The sequence below is a fragment of the Adiantum capillus-veneris genome, chromosome 21, assembly GCF_014529385.1.
Source record: "Adiantum capillus-veneris isolate H3 chromosome 21, ASM1452938v2, whole genome shotgun sequence".
Taxonomy (NCBI): Eukaryota; Viridiplantae; Streptophyta; class Polypodiopsida; order Polypodiales; family Pteridaceae; genus Adiantum; species Adiantum capillus-veneris.
Genome location: NC_140951.1, coordinates 92,020,726 through 92,043,363, shown reverse-complemented (window position 1 = coordinate 92,043,363; position 22,638 = coordinate 92,020,726). Strand labels below are relative to the sequence as shown.

General features: G+C 38.5%; 2 protein-coding genes across 2 annotated transcripts; both read right to left on the bottom strand.

Moving 5' to 3' along the window:
• Nucleotides 1-1,422: 1,422 nt before the first annotated feature.
• Nucleotides 1,423-2,862, bottom strand: LOC147431349 (uncharacterized). The gene has a single exon (XM_086494570.1). The coding sequence runs from the start codon at nucleotides 2,532-2,534 to the stop codon at nucleotides 1,881-1,883; it is 654 nt and encodes a 217-aa protein (XP_086350696.1). The 5' UTR covers nucleotides 2,535-2,862; the 3' UTR covers nucleotides 1,423-1,880.
• Nucleotides 2,863-15,401: 12,539 nt separating this feature from the next.
• On the bottom strand, nucleotides 15,402-16,190 carry LOC147431348 (uncharacterized). Its single transcript, XM_086493663.1, has one exon. The coding sequence runs from the start codon at nucleotides 16,188-16,190 to the stop codon at nucleotides 15,402-15,404; it is 789 nt and encodes a 262-aa protein (XP_086349789.1).
• Nucleotides 16,191-22,638: the final 6,448 nt, after the last annotated feature.

The window sequence follows — 22,638 nt, the reverse complement described above, 5'->3', positions numbered from 1 at the left end:
ATGGGGTCGGGGCATTCAAATTATATCCCTCATCATAACTACGTCAGTAAAAGAGGAGTAATGTAACTGAGTATACTTCAGAGTTGCATGCCACTTACTTTTTCCATGCTAAAGGATCAGAGGCTCAACGATCAACAAAAGGAGGTGAGCCCCTGTTGGATAAGAATCGACAAAAGGATTGCAAAGCATACTTCCTTTCCTTGTTAAGAGAGTGCATTGCCTTGGTAGGTGATACAATCTTTGAAAATGAAAAGAAGAGGCGAATAAAGAGAGATGCTCCTGAGGAGGCGATTTCAGTCGGTTTGGGGGGGGGGTGTGGCGGGGGAGAGAGAGAGAGAGAGAGAGAGAGAGCGCTACAGAAAGTATATGCCTGCTCGATGAAGCTTTCCTTTAGCCTTTGCCATAGCCAGCTACATCAGACGTACTTTCTGCCTGCGGTTCCAATGGCAGAAACTCTGAGTAAGACCAGTTTTCTTGCTACTGCGGGTCCAAGAAGAATCTAGAATCTAGTTTGAGGAGCTTCCTGCGTCATATCTTCGAGTGCATGGCAAGGCGGTGGCCGAAGCGAAAGGCTGTGCTGCGAGCATTTTTTTGTAAAAGAAACTAGGATGATCTGGAACAGCTGTCGATTGTTGCTCGAGTGGTTAAGTCAGAGCGCACGGAGTCACTGCTGCACCCCCGCGTGAGTTCGAATTCACATCCTCCTTATGAGGAAAGGGCAATAGACCTATGATAACCTTGAACTGTAATGGAAGGAATCCTAAGGAATTATCTCTATAGAAATGAATATAATAAAGGAAGAGCCAGTAGGATAGCCTTATGCTAGGTTCAAGCATTGCCTTATTAGGATATGTGCCTTCTGCTAGGTTCAAGCATAGGGGAACCCACAATGATCACGTTTAGGCTAGAATTGATCAACCCTTGGCTTCATCCAAGGATGTAGTTCATCGATCTCTCCCGATCATTGATTCAGGCTAGAATCGATCAACCCTTGGCTTCATCCAAGGACGTAGTTCATCGATCTCTCCGATCATTGATTCAGGCTAGAATCGATCAACAATTTCTCATGTGTGAAAGGGAGCCTTTTTAAATGTTTTTCATACAATGCATAACATCATGAGCTTTTGCTCGGGAGGCACCACATACCTAGCTAGGTACGATTGGGGACAGGGGACCGCCGGCCCTGTATGCCGTGCCTCCCTCACGGAAGCTCATGATGTTGAGTTTAGTCATAATGTGGGAATTATTGTGAGAATCTGTCCAAAACTTCTTGTGTTGATCTCTCCTCACGATGGAGTTGCCGATATGTCTCGTGGTTTTTGAAGCATGCATATTAAGCTTCAACAACAACGTGTCTCCTCTCATACTGAAAAGGAACATTCACATAGAAGCAGAAAAATGTGGATTACACTTACACTGAGAAGCACGAAGTGGCAAAATCTTTTCAAGTTGTATATACATGAGTTTCTATCTATACAATCACTTAGCAATTTGCTATTCATCATATAATCTATTGACTTATGTCTAAATATGAATCTGTTGTTTATGCTTCTGCAAAGAAGCACCAGCAAGCCCCAATCCTGAGCTTTTGGCATACACAATGGTATCATCCAAGGCTCATTAAACACATCTTTGCTTGAATCAAAGCTTGGGAATTGTGTGATCAAACCGGTGCCCACACGCAGAGAATAACTCAGTACTTGCATTTGAATGCCCTTCAACCTCTTTGTCCTAACACTCTGAAGACCGATGAGCTGCTGCGGATCAATGCAAAAGTCACTCTTGCCTCTTGTTGTGAGAGCTTGGGACCTCCCATAAGTCCCCGCTTGCCCTCCAGAGGTTGTGGGTTCAAATCTTCTATGACCCAATAGGGCTCTCTTTCAGCTGGCTGTGACAGAGACTCCCTCTTCATAGATAGTGTCAAGTGGAGGCCTCCATAGGCGTGCACAACTTTTCGCCAATATATGGCTTGTGTAGGCACTCTGCAGTTCTGGATTGCCACTGCCTAGCGAAGGGTCTGCAGCAGTGCGCTTCTCCATTTGCAGCTTTGCTTCTGCGAGCACGCGTTGCACAAATGCGCGTGACATAGCACGGCCCCGCTCTTTCTCATCCTCTTCCTCCTCGTCATCATCATCATCATTATGGCCATATGTTCCACGTCTTGCAGGCAATGGAAGGGGGGCTAATTGGGAGCCTTTGTAGCTTGCTTTCCTGGCCATCGAAGCTTTGGAGATCAATGCAGAGATGTCTGCATGCGATGGGGCTGTATTGAGCATACGCTTGGGGAGCAAAAAGTAGATCTGTCCAACATCCATTTCATCCGACTCTGAGAGGGTGGCAAGCAAGCCATTGGAGCCGCCACCTAAGAGAAGCTGAGAGAGGCCATCAACGTGGCAAATGAAGTGATCGGGGTAATCGACGAGAAGCTCGCCTGCTTGAAGCGGCCTGTGGAACTCTTCAATGAGACCATTGCTGTGCACAAGCTTGACAACCGGCTTGAAGCCAGCGTGTCTGCCAAGGCCACAATTGCCCATATGAAGAAGCCCCGAACTGCCTGATTATGTGTAGAGCTCAGCAAGCGCGCCCACTTACCCAATTAGGGCAAAACGCTGAATACCCAGTTATCGAAAGTGCGCCCCAACAGATTTAAGCGCCCACTTTACCTGATTAAGGAAACAGATTAAGCGCCCAATTTGCCGGATTAGGTGAAGCAACCCACTAATCAACAGGGTTGAATTAATGACTAATCAAACCACTTCTTTTGAATCAGCGTTTCTCGCTTTTGACAAAAGGGCTTTATATACGTATGGTTCTAGCAGCTAATGACTAAGTCAGCAGGTTGCGCTGCCCTCTCTCAATTCAACAGAAGAGAGCCTCCGGTTTTGGAAATGTGAGGAGTCATCACATGCAAGAGTACTATTCTTGAAGATAAGAAATCGCTCCCTTTTCCTTTGGAATGTTGATCACCTGGCCTCATCTTTGACCACCTACCGTCCTCCTGGGCCCTCACACGTGTGCAAATTGCGCCCTTTCTTATTCAAGATCCGTTTACCTCTTCTACCTGGCCGGCCATGGTGGGCTGCTTCCTTGCTCCTTGAATTTGCGCGCGCACGCACACACACACACACACACACACACTGACATTTTCTAAGAGAACTTTTGGTAATTTCACCAAAAGCGTTGTCAGTGGAAGGTTCATATTTCACGCAAGGCACCTATGAGCCTAGTTGTCATTGCACAACTTGTTGTTAACATACACAGTCTAGGTGTTCACTCTATGTAAAACTACTATATCATATGCGTTCAAAGGGTAGGATTATATTCCTTGTTTGGTAAATTATAACACACCCTTTTTCTATTAGATCTCTAAATTTGGTGAAGTAACCCTAGATATTTTTTGAATTAAAAATATCCTTCACACGTAATAGGTACATATGTTATAGGTGATCGTTGAGACCACACGAAAGTTCACACGATGTTAAACCTCACAAAATGTCTCACAACCTACAAGCGGAGATACTAGCACGAATCCATTCGCTATCAACAATGGGAACTCCAAAGAGACGAAGAAATCTTTTGTTTTCGAGAGGGACGTGTTGGCCAACTACTTGGTGGGTTCACCTTCATTTAATCTACCGTATCCACGATGGATGCTTTCCCATGCTCATGCTGTTTGTCCGTGGAGTCTAAACCATGCCTATAGCACCACTTGAATAGTGCATGCCTAGATGCATGATGCACATCATTTTCCAACACAACTCTTAGAACGCATTAGTTCACACTATGAATGGACATGTGTTGCACTTTTATTTTCTAGCACACACTACAAATCACTGATTGGCCAAGCATACATTGTTGTATCCATGGATGCGATTTCTACCCCAAAACATTTGCACACAAGGTTTTCTGTTGAGTGACCATGACAACAAAGCTAGTGAAAGGTTAACTATGAACAAGTGTGCTTGTGGGTGTTTCCTTATCAGTGCTCCACGAAAGTAAAGGTCACTCCGGCATGCGCTATGATGTGGAAGACAAAAGAGAAAGCCCACTGAATCCGAAAAAAGGGGGCCCCAAAAGTATTGGCCAACCCCTTTCCCTCATCTGAAAACTAGATACATTGCACATTGGCTTTAGCTTTTTTCCAACTACAACTCTCAGAAAATCAGCTAAACTAGCTACCTGTGAACAATAGGGTCAAATTTTGAAGTTTTACTAAACATTGTGCACAAAGTGCAGGAGAGATCATTGCTAACATAAGCTACGATGTGTGTGCATGTTGTTGAGAGGTCACTGGCACCCTACATCAAAGCTTCAAATGATGGGTCTGTCCAAGTCATCTTCGTGTTAAGATCTTTTAAGTGCAACGAGGTGAAAGATCATATAGGCATGTTAAAGCATATTAGTCTCTTGAAAAGTGTCTCTTAACTTACAATTCTATTGTTTAGAATTTTGAAAATGATACATCTAAACAAAAAAATAATTAAAATGCTCCTTGTAAATTTTAAAAAATATAAATTAAAAAAACATGCTTAAATAACTAAATTTCTACTTTTGAGAAGCTATAAAGAAAGTGTGCTTATTTATGTGTATTTTAACCCCACCCTCGTGATTTCTTTGTTAGACTAAATAAGCCTTTAGCAAAGCGTTGCATTTTGGGTGGTGTAATTGTGGACCATTGGATAAAGCTTGCTAATTATTGCCACATGGCAAGTTAATGTTGACAAACTTTCTTTTTAATTATTTTTTGTAGACCGTTGTGAGAGGGTGTTAATAGTTGTTTACCTCCCTCTTCAAAGGGGCCAATGTATTTTAACCGGCTGAAATTGTAAAATCCCGGTTAGGTTTTGAGTTTGCCTTTAAGGAAACCGGCAAAATTTACACAAGTTTTAGTGTAATTACCGGCAAAAGCTTCAAATTTTGACCTAAAAACCGGGATAAGTTCAAGTTTTCCCTTATTTTGATGGGTTAGGAAAAATGTATTTTTCTAGCCCTGGGGGCAAGTTCTTGTAAGTTTTTGGGATGATCAACATAATTCACTCACAATTGTGAATTTTGGTATTAAAAAAAAAAAGGGCATTGAGTATTGGGCCACAGAGTCTTTCCCATCTTCTTTTTGCTTTGTTTCTCAGTTTCTTACAATGCTTCCAAGTGTTTTCTCGATCATTAGTGGACTACATAAGTAATCCTTAGCAAAGAGATGAATGTTAGGTGCATCTTTGAACCATCGGATAAAGCTTGCGGATTAGTGCCACATGGTAAGCTAATGGTGATAAACTTTTTATTATTATTTCTTTTAGGCATTTGTGAGAAAGTCTTTACATGTGTGATTGATAGTGAGTATTGTATCAAACATTATTTTTTATGCTTTTGAAATATATTGTAATTTAAACAATTCACTTTTTTAAAAAAAAACATAATATTTTATTTTGCTACCGCATGTTGTAAAATATTAGTGTCACTTTGTATTTTTCTCTCTCAAAAAGAAGCCTCTTATTACGAAATTCTTCTCTATAGCCTTATGTAGACCATAGTGAATTTTTACATTGTTATTGATAGTGAGTATTGTATCAAACATTATTTTTTATGCTTTTGAAATATATTGTAATTTAGATAATTCACCTTTTTTTTTCAAAAAAACATAATATTTTATTTTACTACCACATGTTGTAAAATACTAGTGTCACTTTGTATTTTTCTCTCTCACAAAGAAGCCTCTTATTATGAAATTCTTCTCTATAGCCTTATGTAGACCATAGTGAATTTTTACCGTGTTATTGATAGTGAGTATTGTATCAAATATTATTTTTTATGCTTTTGAAATATATTGTAATTTAAATAATTCACTTAAAAAAAAAACATAATATTTTATTTTGCTACCACATGTTGTAAAATACTAGTGTCACTTTGTATTTTTCTCTCTCACAAAGAAGCCTCTTATTATGAAATTCTTCTCTATAGCTTTATGTAGACCATAGTGAATTTTTACCTTGTTTTTAATGGGTTTGGAATATATTGTAATTTATATAATTCATCAATATACTTGTTTTCAAAAAATGTAATACTTTATTGTGACAACAAGTTTTTAAAAATGCTAGTGTCACTTTCTCATTTTTTTTCTCTCATAAAGAAGCATGTTACTATTAAATTCCTCTCAATAGTCTTATGTAAGCCAGATTGAACTTTCTTATGTTTCCAACACTTTTAAGCCCCGCGTTTGAGGGACACATGTCCAACAATAGCAGATGAATGACCTTTCATCCTTCTCCCTGATGGCTTGTTTTAACAAGCCAAAAAGGATTTGAGGTGAAATGGAAAACAAGACATAAGCGTTATACACTCAAAGCAACTCAATTTCAAAATCTCTTTTAGCTGTTGTTTTTAAAGCGGAGATGATGGAGAATGTGCTTGTGAAATCTCTTTCTTGACGGGTCAATAAACATTTCTAGCATTTATGTTATTTTGAATGTCATTTCCATGCGGAAAAAAATGGCAACCAATCAATTGTTGATTGGTCTTGTATATTGCATAATGTCAGTATTATCAATCCTTTCGGTGATTCATGGTAGTTTTACGCTTTCAACCAAAGGGAAACAAGTGGAAAGAGAAAACTAATGGCCATGCAAAGGTGTTGTTGGTGGGTCTTGGCGAGCTCTTAGTACTTTGAATAGTATTTGGTGAAAATGAGTTCTTGCTATACTCTCTCTCTCCTGTGGTCTACTATCTCTATATTAGGTGGAATCTAATGAGATTCCTTCCCAAAGAGACACCAATCTAACATTTCAAGCAAAAGAAATTATTTATGTTATTTTGAATGTCATTTCCATGCAAAAAAATGGTAACCAATCAATTGTTGATTGGTCTTGTATATTGCATAACGTCAGTATTATCAATCCTTTCTGTGATTCACGGTAGTTTTATGCTTTCGACCAAAGGGAAACAAGTGGAAAGAGAAAACTAATGGCCATGCAAAGGTGTTGTTGGTGGGTCTTGACGAGCTCTTAGTACTTTAAACAGTATCTAGTGAAAATGAGTTCTTGCTACTCTCTCTCTCCTACGATCTACTATCTCTATATTAGGTGGAATCTAATGAGATTCCTTCCCAAGAGACACCAATCTCTACTGAAACTCTCATTCAACGATCATCAATTGAATGCAGAACCTTGGGCCTTACACATGGCGTTCAGCCTATGCTAATATACCATAATGCAGAGCCTGCAGGGCTAGCGACATCCTCTCAAAAACAAAAGAGAGTTTTCTGGGTCATCGGCCATCGTATGTGTCCTCCCCTAGCATGGTTGCTTCTGATCGCGTCCTGTGCTCGTTGCCTTCCATCCAGTGCTCGAAAAAAACCTTTTTCCAAAAACTTGGCAAACCTACGTATGTGAAACAGAAAGGTAAATTGACAAAATTTGAAGGTTTTTACACCAAATTACACTAATTTTTTCAAAATTTTGTAAGTTTTCTCACCTTTAAATATAAAATTTAGAGGCAAATCTCAAAATTTGTAGGTGGGATTACACTAAACCTAGGTTTTTTTCGAACACTGCTTCCATCCCACCATCTGGGTCTTTGATGTACTTGCTCTTGCCTTGCCGTGTGAGGTCTCTTGCTTTGATGCGACTTCCTGTAACGCATTTTACTTTACTTTTCATCCAAATTGGGGCATCTTCTAAGATACCCCTGATCAATGCTTTTGTGCACCTGGGTCTTCTTCGAGATAACCCATTAATTAGTTAAGAAGATTCCAAAGGAATCTTCAATTCCAAGGGAAAAGAGAATCCCCTCGCCTTGGCTGCCTGCTCCATGCTCCGCCTTGCATCGTGCCATTTCCGCATTGCGACCCTCCGCCCTCTCTCTCGCTGCTGCTCTGCCAACCACCACGTAGCTTTGCTAGCCTTTCTCAGCACCTGCACAAGCCACAGAGAGAGAGAGAGAGAGAGAGAGAGAGAGAGAGAGAGAGAGAGAGAGAGAGATCTATTGCTAGCTTTCCTGCCGCATCATTGCTCCCACCTACAATCAGAGCTATCATTATGTCTTGTGCTCAACATTGGTGCCGTCCTCTCTCTGCCGACCATCTCTCTCCCCATTGCTCCGAGTACAAACACAGATAAGCGCTTCTGTTTCCTTCCCTTTAGCATTACCCCTTCACTCGGCGAAAGGCATGCAAGCCCCTACCCCCGGCTGATCCTTTGCGTGTGTCGTCCTGCCCTCCCTTCACTCTTATCAGCACCATATCCCCTCCACTTTAAAGCCATGGCAGGTCCTCCCTTGGCCAACAGAGCAGTGATCGAGGCATACACAGCCACTACCTTCATCACACTCCATTTCAACGATCTGCATGGACAACTGAGAAGCGACCGGGGCACACAGAACCAACACACACACACATACACACTGTCTTTGTCGTAGCTTGCACAGTGAACCAGAAACATGTCTAGCCAGCTCAAACTGCACGAGCTCCGCATCGGAGGGACCAAGAAATCCTTCTCTGCATGCCCCGTCACCGCCGCAAATGGCAGAGTGCCTTGCTTTCCCCATTGCTCCCACATATAACACCTCTATTTTTGCATCGCTCCTACGCATGCCATCTCCTGACTGCATTAGCTCCACCATTTGTTCGGTAGACACAGAGCCACGAATAGCGCAAAAAAGAAATCTCTTCTCTCTCTCTCTCTCTCTCTCTCTCATACGATTATAGTTCTCAATAAAAATTTTGTACTCTCTTTCGATCTCTACTCCACTTGCTCTCTCCACGTGGAAAGATGATAGAGAGAGACTTTTCTTTCTTTTCAAAAAGCGTATCTCCTTAGATACCTTCTATTAAACCCCCAAAACCAAAATTGGCAGGGCTGCTAGAAATATGCTAAATGATATGCACTTTCTACCAAGGAGTACCAAAAAGAAAGCTAATGGCCATGCACGTCTATTGTTGTCTCTTGACAAGCTCTTAGTACTTTTATTGGTCACTTGGTGAAAATGAGTTCTTACCAATATAATGGAAATACAATTAATGATTTTGTTTTTCTTTTGCAATTCCCACATTACGGGGGATGTTGTATTAAGAAGAAACAACAAAAATAGTGTTCCATGGGATCATAGGGGCTACCAATTTTTGGCTAAAACCCATACATTTATCCATCCAGCCATATCCTCAATTAGGTAGTCCCAATGTCTTTACTAGACGGAATCTAAAGAGATCCTTGGGCAGTCGAAAAGGAAAAAGGAGTTTTGAATGGAACGAAAGTTTCCCTTTGACTTAAAAGGTGAAAGGGAAGGGTGATTAAAAGGTGAAAGGTAAGGGTGAGGAGGGAGAAAGGAATAGAACAAGTCAAAGGGTCACGACTGCTTTCAAAAACAATAAAAAAGTGATAAAAATGTACGTTGAATTAAACTGGTATCAGTGTTTGGGAAAGGATTGCCTTAGCTTAATCTTGAGCTGATTGAAAATCGAAACTAGCTAGCTATAAACCATGGTAAATGGAAGAAAAACTGATCAAATATGTGAGAAAGTTGTCCAAAAATTTTGCAAATCTCAAACTCTCTCATAGTATTTCTCGTTTTTTTTTTTTGTAAGGAGGAAATTCGATTAATAGTCGCTTAATAAAAGAGACTTTTTCGAACGTTAACACTGACTGGAATCAAGCTATAAAATGCAAGAAATGTAAAGCCATATGAAGTTGTGAAATGAAAAGTGAAATAAAAAGAACTAATTAATATATGTGTGTGTATAACTAATCAATATACTAATATGTGATCCGCGCGGCCAAGGAAACAATGCCTCTATTCTCATAGGGCTATCTTCTCTTCCAAGTGGAACATTGTGTATACTCTCTTCCTACATGTATAATCTATCGCATTTATAAAAGTGATGCATGCCACGACCTCTTAATAGATGCTCCAAACCATTCTTTGATACCAAGATTGGAAGCTTCTCATAGACATTATTTTTGATGAGGTGCTAGCACTTGTTCAACAAACTTAGAAGTGCTCCAATTCTATTGGGGTGTGTGTGTGTGTGTGTGTATATATATATATATATATATATATATATATATATATATATATATAGAGAGAGAGAGAGAGAGAGAGAGAGAGAGAGAGAGAGATATTCCTCCTTTTGGTCTACCTTGATCTAGCAATACTACCAAGCTTGATTATAGAGTTTAGATAAGTTAGCATGGTGTGAAGAGATGGAAGCTAAGAGAAGCCAATGTAATAATGATTTTATTTTTGGCTTTCTAAAAGAAACCCTTAGTGTTCACATCCTCACACGATGGAGACTTACCTTTCATTTCACATCCTGACATGTCTTTACTTTTCTTGAATTCTATTGTTTTCAATGCATGATGGAAACTTACCTTTCATTTCATATCGGGACATGTCTTTACTTTTCTTGAATTCTATTGTTTTAAAATGCTAAAGTAAAGCTTCACCTTGCATAAATTTAGTAAATTTTACACACACACACACACACACACATGTTTTTTTTGCATTCTATTGTTTTAGAATGCTAAAGTGAAGCTTCACTTTGCATAATTCTAATAAATTCTATACACACATTAGTTCTTTTTATTTCACCTTTCATTTCACAACTTCACATGGCTTTACATTTCTTGCATTTTATAGCTTAATTGCAGTCAGTGTTAACGTTCGAGAAAGTCTCTTTTATTAAGCGGCTACTGATCGAGTTTCTTCCTTACAATGAAGAAAATCAAAAATACTAGCAGAAACTTTGAGATTTGCAAAATTTTTGGACGACTTTCTCACATATTTCATCGGTTTTTCTTCCGTTTACCATGGTTTGCAGTTAGCTAGTCTCGATTTTCAATCGGCTCAAGACTAAGCTGAGGTAATCCTTTCCCAAACACTAATACCAGTTTAATTCCACCTAACAATTTAATCACTTTCTTATTGTTTTTGAAAGCCGTCGTGACCCTTCCACTTGTTTTTAAATGGAGTGGGTTCTAGAATTGGTTTCAATGATAGGAACACAATTGGATTCAATGTCTGTGCTCCACTCTCTTACTTGCTTCTATCCTTGTATGTATGTATGGATGTATGTATACATATATATCTATATGTACACACACACACACACAATTTATTTTTTTGCTTGAAGCGAAGATTTGTCACATAGGTCTTGAGGCATTTTGATATTGTTTCAATTATGTCTATATGTACACATAGTGCGTACACACACACACACACACACACACACACACACACACACACACACACACATATATATATATATATATATATGCTTCAAGGAAAGATTTGGTACATAGGTCTTGAGGTATCTTGCTATTGTTCCAATAAATAACTATACTATGTGACCCGCACGTTGCTACAGAGAAGGAAACAATGCCTCTATTCTCATAGGGCTATCTTCTCTTGCAAGTGGAACACTATCAGTACTGTCTTCCTTCACGTATAGTCTATTGCATTTATAAAAGTGATGCATGACACGGCCTCTTAATAGATGCTGCAAAGCATTCTTTGATACCAAGATTGGAAGCTTCTCATAGACATTATTTTTCATGAGGTGCTAGCCCTTGTTCAACAAACTTAGAAGTGCTCTAATTCTATTGGTGTGTGTGTGTGTTTTATATATATATATATATATATATATATATATATATATATATATATATATATATATATATATATATAGAGAGAGAGAGAGAGAGAGAGAGAGAGATTCCTCCTTTTGGTCTACCTTGATCTAGAAATGTTGCGAAGCTTGATTATAGAGATTAGATAAGTTATCATGTTGTGAAGAGATAAAAGCTAAGAGAAGTCAATGTAATAATAATTAAAAAATAAATAAATAGAGTGGGCTCTAAAATTGGTTTCAATGATAGGAACACAATTGAATTCAATGTCTGTGCTCCACTCTCCTACTTGCTTTTATCTTTGTATGTATGTATGGATGTATGTATACATATATATATATATATATATATATATATATATATATATATATATATATATATATATATATATATATATATATATATATATATGTACACATAGTACACACACACACACACACACACATACTTGAAGCGAAGATTCGTCACATAGGTATTGAGGCATCTCGATATTTTTCCAAATATGTCTATATGTACAACATAGCACTCCTACACGCACACACACACACACACACACACACACACACACACACACACACACACACACACACACATATACTAGCTCGCGCGTCCCGCCTATCGGTAGGCCTTGCTCGCTCTTACCACCTCACTCTGTATGTGTTTGTGTGTGTGTGTATCTTTATACATCTCTCCATGACACACACACGATCGACACTTTCTATCTTTGGCCCCTTTAAACTACTCATGGTACATTTAGCCCCTTTTGCGCGCGCGCGCGCGCGCACACACACACACACACACACACACACACACAGAGAGAGAGAGAGAGAGAGAGAGAGAGAGAGAGAGAGAGAGATTACATAAAAAGCACATGAGAGAGATTACATAAAAGCACATGACGAAAGCACATTACATAAAAAAATAGTTTACATTATTGCCAAAAAGGCTCATGAACATATCTGCATAGCACTCTTAGTTGTGCTATTTCAACAGGATCAAGATATTGAGCTGGAGCTCTACAAAATTCTCTTAAATCTATTTTTTGAAGCCAGCTCAAGTAAATCTTGTAATGACAAATCAACCTAAGCTCTTGCTTTAAGAGCATGCGCGTAATGCTGAGAAAGAAATAGGGATCAAGCAACTTGATGTAAATCGTGTCCAACTCTTCATCTACATATGACCCCCAAACAATGTAGTTTTTCTCAATCACTTCCCATGCCCATTGCCATCCCCGTTCAGCAGGTAACAAATTTTCTTCAAAGGCATCAACAATAAATTTTTTAGCACTTGGAAAAATATTCACAATTTCGTGGGCCATTTAATTGGCTGCAAGAAAAGAAGACAACATTAGTACTCAAAGCTTAAAATGAGAGAGAGAGAGAGAGAGAGAGAGAGAGAGAGATGATCAACATGGCCACTTAGACACTTTTAAAAAGTATAAGCACAATACGAACACTTCAATTACTAATTGTCATGCCAAAAAGTGTCAAGAGGTTCATTAGGTCAAAGTCTTTACAACATTCCATTTTTTTTTGTTTACAACGACTCATATTCTACTCTATAATTGGACGGTTGAGGATCGCTCCAATATACCCCATTAATAAACTTCACAATTAATTTCAAAATTTCAAACTCTTCGTCCGAAATGCAAGATTTGTGATTGTGATATATCTTTCGCAACTGAATATCACAACCACAAACATTGACATAATAAATATCAACCATATGTAGTTCTTGTAGGACTCTTATCAATTTTATTTCGCTCAGTATTTGTGATACTTTGCATAGTGAAATGCTTAACCGTCCACAATTTCCATACCACCCATCAACATATGAATACACCCAATGATGCCACCAACACCATGTACCATATTCTTGACAAATGTACTCTTCCTTAACTTTCAAATATATAATCATCCTTATATGTATTGGGAGAATAGCCAATACATCATGACCCATGTTAACCTACATTAGCAATTTGTAAATATCTCTCTCTCTCTCTCTCTCTCTCATACTCATATTAACTTATCTAGTAGATAAAAACCCACTTCAATAAGCCAACAATAACTTAAAAAATATGGTACTTAGCATGCATAGACAATGGATCAAAGTGTTCGATCATCTAGAGAAGTTGAGCCTACGACACACTCTACTTGGAACTCTTAAGATCCAAAGTCCGACACGTCAAACACTGCGACTGAGGCATCGAGGTGATTCACCCAAAGAATAGATTCTAAACATCCATTCATTCACTCCATAGGGATCGTATGAAAAGTTGCAATTGAAAGGCCGTTGCATACCTAACTCTCGTATAGTGATTCGCATATCAACTCTATGTGATAATAACCTACAACACTTCTAAAATATCGTGCTTCATATAATGCCAAGACAGAATGTTTGCAATAATATTGAAGTCTGCAATGAAAATAACAACTAACCATTCAAACATAAAAAGTAACAACACATTTAACGTCATATGGATTCAAATTCAAGCTGTATGCACCGAAGGATCTCAAAATCCTCGATAATATGAACAATATCCTCAGCATGTGCAGGACCCCTCCACAATGGAGGATCTAGAAAAAATGTAACACGTGTAAACATACAAAATAAAGGCCACAAAATTCTCATTCATGGTAAAAGTAAGTAACAAAGATAAGATTTTACATTTACATACCTCTAATATAAGTAGGTACATCATTGAGGGTGTACGAAACCATGATGTATCGTGCCATTCTTATTCTACTCTAACAACATAGATTTGGAAGTTTAAGAGGAACAAAGATGAAATAGAATAAAGAAGACTTTGACGATCATGCCGTAGAGAACCATGCCCTTCTTTCTTTTGTTTTAGTGAAGGATTTAAGAGAGAGAGAGAGAGAGAGAGAGAGAGAGAGAGAGAGAGAGAGAGAGAGATGAATGAAAGTAATTCAAAAGACTTTGAAATTTCACAACTTCACAAAGAGACAATACAAAATAGTTATTCAAAGTGTAGCCTTCGAGAGACTACATTAGGGATTCTATAAGTCCAAGGACCTATGTTGTATACGTTTTGCAAGGTACGGGGTGGTGTTTCAACTTGAGTAAATATCCTCAATCGATATGGTGTAGTGTGGTATCTAGCAACCCCCACCTGTTGTGCATTGACTGGCCTCTCGTCACTCACAAACCAAATATTAACTTGAATTTGACGATGCTCGTGGTCCGAAGAAAAGGCAACATGTAGTATCCAAGAACTTCCATAGACATATCTCTACCTAAGTATATCATTTCATAAACACTTACGATGATAAAACCTCGATGGGAGTGATCTCTGTAAAGGCATCCATGAAATATATGGAGCAATAAAAGCTTAAAACTACCAATATACCATATACAAAAAATAAAAACTCTTACAATATAATATGATTAGTATCAAATAAGATCACCAAAAACATAGCAGGAACTCTTCCCCTCCATTGCGGTGGATCTTCAACAAAGTAAGTCAATGTATAAGCCAATCTTCTCAAGAAAATAATTGGTCAAGTTAATAAACTAATTCAAAAAGAAGATAAATACCTCGAATGAATTCAGCGATGTGACCCACTACATAGGAGGCACTGCGTCGAGGATCCATCTGTGGGCTATACTTTGATCTAAGAGATATGAATAAAATTTAACATCAAGTGTGTCTGACTTTAAGTGAGAGCCACAATGTCACCCTAAACTTATTGTTATGAGCTCGCTAGTTGTAATACTTTCTTGAATACAATGTTTGGAGTGTAGTAACACTCCGCTTGCGTGTTTTCAGTAGTAACACTCCGCTTGAGTGGTTTCAGTATTGACAACAATCCTCATAGAAACTGCACTACGTACACGTGACATTGCAACATACAACTGTCCATGAGAGAAGATCAATGATGCAAGATATAGACCAAGAATTCCAAGTGTTTGCCCTTGTGCTTTGTTGATAGTCATCCCAAAAGCAATCCTGATTGGAAACTGACGACGCTTCATTTGAAATGGAAGCCCCTGAGGGTTTCCAATAATAAAGTCAATCCTTGGAAGAAAAACTCTCTCTCCAATATTCGATCTTGTAACTATCTCTGCCTCAATTACCTTATGATGAAATTGCTTGCATATCAATCTGGTTCCGTTGCATAATCCACGTCTTGGATCCAAATTTCGCAGCAACATGATAGGAGAATTTTCTTTCAAGACTAAAGCATGAGGTGGAAAACCACCAGCAAGAGTAAGGCTATTAAGATATTCAATTGTGTACAAATGTGTGTTTTCCTCCTTGCAATTTCCATGCATTCTTTGCAATGCATAATCATGAATTAAATCCACCTCTTTATTCCGCGGAGCAAGTATTGCACAATCTCTGAAAAAAGTTGCATGATCTTGCACATGACACAAATCTCCATATATAAAGTTTAGAAGATCTGCCAAACTATTTCCTGGAAGCATCATGTGTGAAGGTATTTTGACTCTGTCTAAATCTCCTCCATCATCCATAACCCCATTGCCAATATCAAGCACCCAACGAGAAAAACTTTGTTGATGTGAATTTGAACCGCAATCAAGTATACGCATATTTCTGGTAAGCCCCAATATCTTCGTATATTTCCATATGTGAGAATGACACAATGAAGCATTTACAATGTCTATACGACTACCATTTGGTACAACAGGTAGTATTTGTCAAAAGTCACCTCCAAGAAAAATGACTTTTCCACCAAACAAAGTATCTCGCTCCATAATATCTCTTAAAGTTCTGTCCACTGCTTCAAATGCATAGTGATGTGTCATGGGAGCTTCATCCCATATAAGTAAAGTTGAATTCCTTAGAAGTTCTGCAAGTGTTGCAAGTTGCTTCAGAGTGAAGCTCCAAAGATATCTTAAACCTAGAATGAGCAGTTCTTCCATTACTCAAAAGCAAAGCTGCAATACCCGAGGATGCACATGCAAGAGAAACTCTACAACTTCCTCGCACTCGTGAAAGAAGTGCATTATATAAGTAAGTTTTTCCTGAGCCACCAGGACCATCTAGGAAAAATACCATCCCTGAATGTGTGTCAACAACTTGTAGCACTTGGTGGTAAGCATCTTGCTGATCCTCATTTAAGGAAGTCTCCATACAATTTGCTATACCACACTGTTCATCAACGTTGAACATTGTTTCTTCAGCCATAACACCATTTTCACTTAAGGATACCATTGTTGAGTCTATTGCAGGCAACATATAATCGCAAAGCCTCTTGCCATGTTGTTGCAAAAAGCATTCTATATGAAGCAAAGCTTGATTTTTTGCCACATCAAATCACACGCTTGCATTTGAAATACGTATCCTTAGGGCATAAACATAGTCTTCACAAAATTCGGTACAGTCCCAAAGAGCAGCTGGATGAAGTGGCTCACAAAAGACTAATATGATTGCAAAGAGTTGTCTCAACTGCATTCCATTTTGAAAAAAAGATGTCTCTTGGAGGCAAAATGACCATTCTTCATCATCTTGCAATAATCCTCTAGCTATACATGCCTTCTTGTATGTATCATAAATGTGACCATCATACATCCGCAAGTCTTCAAAAGACTTACATCCCTTGCAAATATTGAGAAGCATTTGTAGGTTATTAATAAACCTCACCTGCAGCCAGTAGGGACAATATTATACATTCTTCCAATAGAAACACCCTTTGTCGTGGAGACCATGCCTTTCGACTTTTATTCCATACCTAACCATTTGGAAAGTCAGCATATGTGAAGCTATTTGCTTCTGGATAGTTTTGATTTGCAACAAACCATTCTGTCAAGGTATTTTTTTTATTTTGCTCATTATCTAGCAAATGTGATACATCATCACCATCTTGAAATGTAACCATATTATGCAATGGAAGGTGTACTTGCAATCGTTGAATAGCTGGCCTTTCACTATGCATGTCAAAGCCAAATATTCTCCACATAGCCTCAGATGCAGAAACATAACGTGCATTGAGATAACTCTTGATCTCATCAGTAGCTCCTTCACAATCTTGAAGAACAATAGTGTCTCGATCATGTCCCTTGTAGACATATTTATAAAGATATTTCACGGCAGTGACATTTGAGCAGATCTCCACATTAATATGGGCTTGGTATCTTAGTGATAAGAGGGGGCTATAAGGTACAACCCAACGATTATCTAAATTATAATTTTTAGATGGAACAAACCTTCCATCATCTCGTCTCATATACACAGGATATCCACTTTCATTTACATTTGTAGACGCGGAAAATGTTCGTGGAAACTTGAGTCTACACTTTCCATCGACCATATATGGAGAACTTGGGTTCAAAGGACCACATGGCCCATGAACATTACAACGACTCACTACATCAAATAATTATGGAAACACATTCTTGTCAGGGAGCTCTGCACAAACCAACTTGTCATAGTGTAATGTATCTATGGGTTTATATTCGGATGCAAGCATCAAAAATATATGAGCATGAGGAAGACCTCTCTTCTGAAACTCAATTACTGAAACATGTCCAATCACCTCCCCAAAAACGGCTTGCTTGATAAGTAAATGCATCATATCTTGGAACTTCTGATAAAGCACTCGTACAGTCAAATCAGGACGATCAACAACACTTTGTCCAGGTAGTAATGCATCATCTATTTCCTTCCATCCTGGATTACATGTGAATGTGATGAAGAGATCCGGTTTACCCCTACTACGAAAAATTGCCATTGCATCTTGAAATAGTTGGCACATATATCTTGGACCTCCAACAAAAGATGAAGGAAAAACAATTCTACAGCCAACATTTTGACCTTCAGCCCTCTCTAAGCCATCTCTAGCCTCAACCATGTCAACCAATCCTTGATACACTTCACCACGAAGTGGTTTTTGGTTATTTTGCATCCACAAAAGCCTTGACTCCTCTAGAGTACTATAAGCATCCACGACACACTGTTGTAATAGCCTACCCCCTCGAAGAAGACACTCCACTGTATCATCTCTTATTTGTAAGTGAAAGACATAATATTGCTTTTGACTCATTTTTTTCCAATCGGTAGTCTATAAATAAAGATGCCACCCATCCCCTCCACTTGGAAATAATAAAACATACAATAAGGAAATGTAAGCTCGATGCATGCTGGAGGTTCTTTTCAAGCCCCCGTGTCAAAAATTCAATACAATGTCGCGATAGCCAATATTTCTATCATCCCCTTGTCCTAGCATAATTGTAGCAACTTCAGAACCCCTTGGAGCAAGATATTGCCAACCATCACAACGATGCTCCACAATAACCATCCTCATATTGGGTACAGTAGCATCTCTAGACAAAGAAGCAGCAGATTGTAGAGCATTTGAATAGGGATTTACTCTATGCATCATCAATTGTAAACACTCTAGAATACTATGATCTAAATTTGAAACATGATGCAATCTGTTGCTCAACTCATGTTCGGTATCAAAAAAATATAATTGTGCAAAGCGTGGAACTTCATTTCGTCCTTCAGCAGAGCTGGCGCTAAAGAACCAATGCTATGATAGACAGAGCCATGAACCTTAAAAGTGTATACACCTCTCCCACCATAATTAATAGTCTCATCGATATGGGCACCAAGAGACACAAATGCCAATGCATTATTATATCCCCGAATGTTTTGTAAGAACTGTCTACTTCTTGTTGTAGTTGAGCTCATCAAATCTTTCAATTCGTTTGGTGACTCATTCAAAGGAAGTAATTGAACTCTTCCATCAGAGCAGCAATATTTACCCACAAATATTTGGATAGTCTTTCCTTCGTCCTTCCAGGCCTTTGCTCCACATTTGGAGTAAACATAATTTAAGCTTCCTAAGTTGTGCAGCACACACTTTTTGGATAGAACTGGTGCCATAGACTTGTGATGTAAAAGGAGAGACATTGGATATTCAAAGCGGATGGACAAACAATGCTTTTCTACTTTAGAATAGTTTCCCTCTACTATGTTCATTGTTGTCCCGACATCCATGGCTTCAGAGTTTCCTTCATGTACATCATGCATGCTCTGCCTTTCATTGCACTCCAATAAAGTTCCAATAGTACTTTATAGTGAATGCCTTGTTCTCTCTCGTGCTATTTGATGCCTCACCTTTTGCGAATCATCACACAGTTGCCTACGTCGTGCATGACTAGGTGATAATATACGTGGTCCAGATACTATCTATGAAATCAGGTGCAAATAGATCTCATATAAATATAATATACTTGCTATACTTTTGATCAATCACTAAAAGACATTCTTATGCAAGATAATCAATATAATATTGGACATCTAATTATATCCTCTAAACTAAATACATTTGACACATTAATAGTGTCTCAATTCAAAAGTACAGTTTGATGAAAATACAGGATAACATTACATATTTCTTCCATTAGTAGGATTAGGTCGTTGAGAAACTTGACGCTGCCTTGGTCGACCTAATCTAGCCAAAGAACTTAATTTATTTGAGGTAGCTCGGATATCTGAAAGTCTTGAACCTTGAACCTTTGTCAAAGCACCAAGCTTGTTGACGATACTTCTCAATCTTGGCATGATTTGTCGTAGAGTATTGTCTTGAATCTGTCCTTTTGATTCACGTTGACTCCGTGAAGCCTCTTTTCGAAGATTCTCAATAGATTCCATTATCATCGTTTGAGAATCCTCAACTTTGGAAAGTTTCTCTGTAATGTATGTCTCACTCTCTAGCCTCTGCAAGTTTGATGCTTTTGTCTCTTCTCGCAATTTCCATAGTATCCCACTTTCAATCTCCAATGCAGAGCTTAAAGTTTCAACCACATCAGAGACATTGGTTTGTATTGTCTCCATCCTATTGTTGCAGGAGGCTTTGATCTCTAGCAAGGTTTCAATAATTTGGTTTGTAAATTTCCTCTCGACATTTTGAGCTGCTCTCTTTGTCGCACGCACATTGCGAATACGAAGAGATGAAAGTATCTCTCGTTCATTAGATGATGCACTATTCCTCCCGACATTTGGAGCTGCTCTCTTTGCTGCACGCACATTGCGAATAGGAAGAGATGACAGTATCTCCTCTTTACCTGCTGATGCACTTACAGCTATTCTAGAAGATATCAAGCCGTTGGTTGCAGTAGCCAGTGGAATGGCACAATTAATCTCCATTTTATTGTGAACAAAAAACTACAGTGGCTGCAAAGTGATATGTGACAACCAAAGAGAAAGGTTTGAATGCTTGTAAATTCAAATGCTTGCTATTTTAGAATTAAAAAAATACATCATCTCTATCTAGATGTGAAAAACAACAAAGGATTACATGAGTGGAAAACAAAACCAAAATGCTCATGAATCACTTTTGTTAGTACATAAAAGTTTTTCTCAATACATAATCAACCCCATCTACATTTGAAAATGGGAAAAGAGCGTTTAGCGCTCAGACACTTGAAAATAGGCTCCTTATGATTCTCTATCTTATCAGGTCCTACAATGCTCTTTAGCACTTCAATTTTGCTATAAACTTCATATATAGAACAACAACCTAGCTCAGAATCAAGGTAGAGGGCATCTGAATATCCCAACTTTACTCAAATTTGCAAAAGGCGTAAGTTGCAAAACCATTGATTGGGATCATTCTGGATTCTGACAAACACCTGGGTAAAGGGTACCCCATCTCGAGTCATGGAAGTGCGATCGTAGGTTCTCCAAGCTTCTTATATAGTAACATCAGGAAAGAAACCTCGAACAATGCTTTGAAAGAAGTCAGCTTTGTTTTTTGGAGAGTAGTGAATCATTATATGATCCAATACTATCTCCATCGCTTCCAATTCATGACCAAAACATTCAACAAATACCCTAGGTCCCATAAATTTCCTAAGGAAAAAATAAGAGACAATGTGAGTGTAGTTGCTCTAGGACTTCATCCACAAAAATTGACTTTACAATATGTCTCTTTAGATGAGTGCTCGAAGCAGCATAGATCTCTCTCTCTCTCTCTCTCTCCCCCCCCCCCCCCCCCCTTTTTGAAATCTATAGAGAGGTTTGTTTTGATCTATGATGCATATGTAATTGCATCAAAAGAGATGCCCTCACTTCGCATCACATGAAAAATAGACCAGTCCATGTCCCTTTGGGACATGTTCCACTGTCAAAACACTTTAGAAGAATAGGTCGAGTTCAAGACTCATAAAATAGAAATGCTTTTAAACAGGTTGAGTTCAAGACGCTTTTATTTCTATATTGATGCTTTTATTACTATTATCAATCACGGCATGATGTAGAGAACAATCAGGTGTTTTATCTTATTGTTAAGAATAAGATGTTGATTGTGCAAATGCCCTCTTGAATTTCATGCCTTCATTTCAAAACTCGTCAGAGTTCTTTATAAATAATAGTAGATAAATGCTAGTGTCATGGCACTTACAGCATGTGGTCACCTTTTGGTGATCAAAATGTGGTTTATTTTGAACTGTAATGCATATGTAATTTCATCAGGAGAGATGCCCTCACTTCACATCATATGAAAAACAAACCAGTTCATGTCCCTTTGAGAAATGTTCCACTGTCAGAACACTTTAGAAGAACAGGTTGAGTTCAAGACTCATAAAAAAGAAATGATTTTATTTCTATGATGCTAACATCATCTCCTTGCACATGCAATTATCAAACACGGCATGATGTATAGAATAATCAGGTGTTTTATAGGGTGAAGGCAAAGATTGGCCTTGCTTAAAGGCCTATTTCAATGGTGATTTTTGGCCTCTGCGTCGATTTGTAGGTGCATTGGCTTTCTTCTCTGTGGTGATGGAGAATGCGGGTTCATTCCCTTCACTCGGCTCTACATGCAATGGTGGCTCCCTGTCTAGCCAATGTTGCTCTTTGGTCCTTTTTGGTTTTCTATGGAAGTATGCTCCTATTGTACTGGGTAGGGCTCCTTGTAATATTTTGTGGTTGTATCTTTGATCATCTTGAGGGGTCCCCTTCATGGGTGGTAGCTCTGTTGGGTTTCATGGCGACATCGTGATGGTATCCTTTTGGTATAGCTGTTGTGTA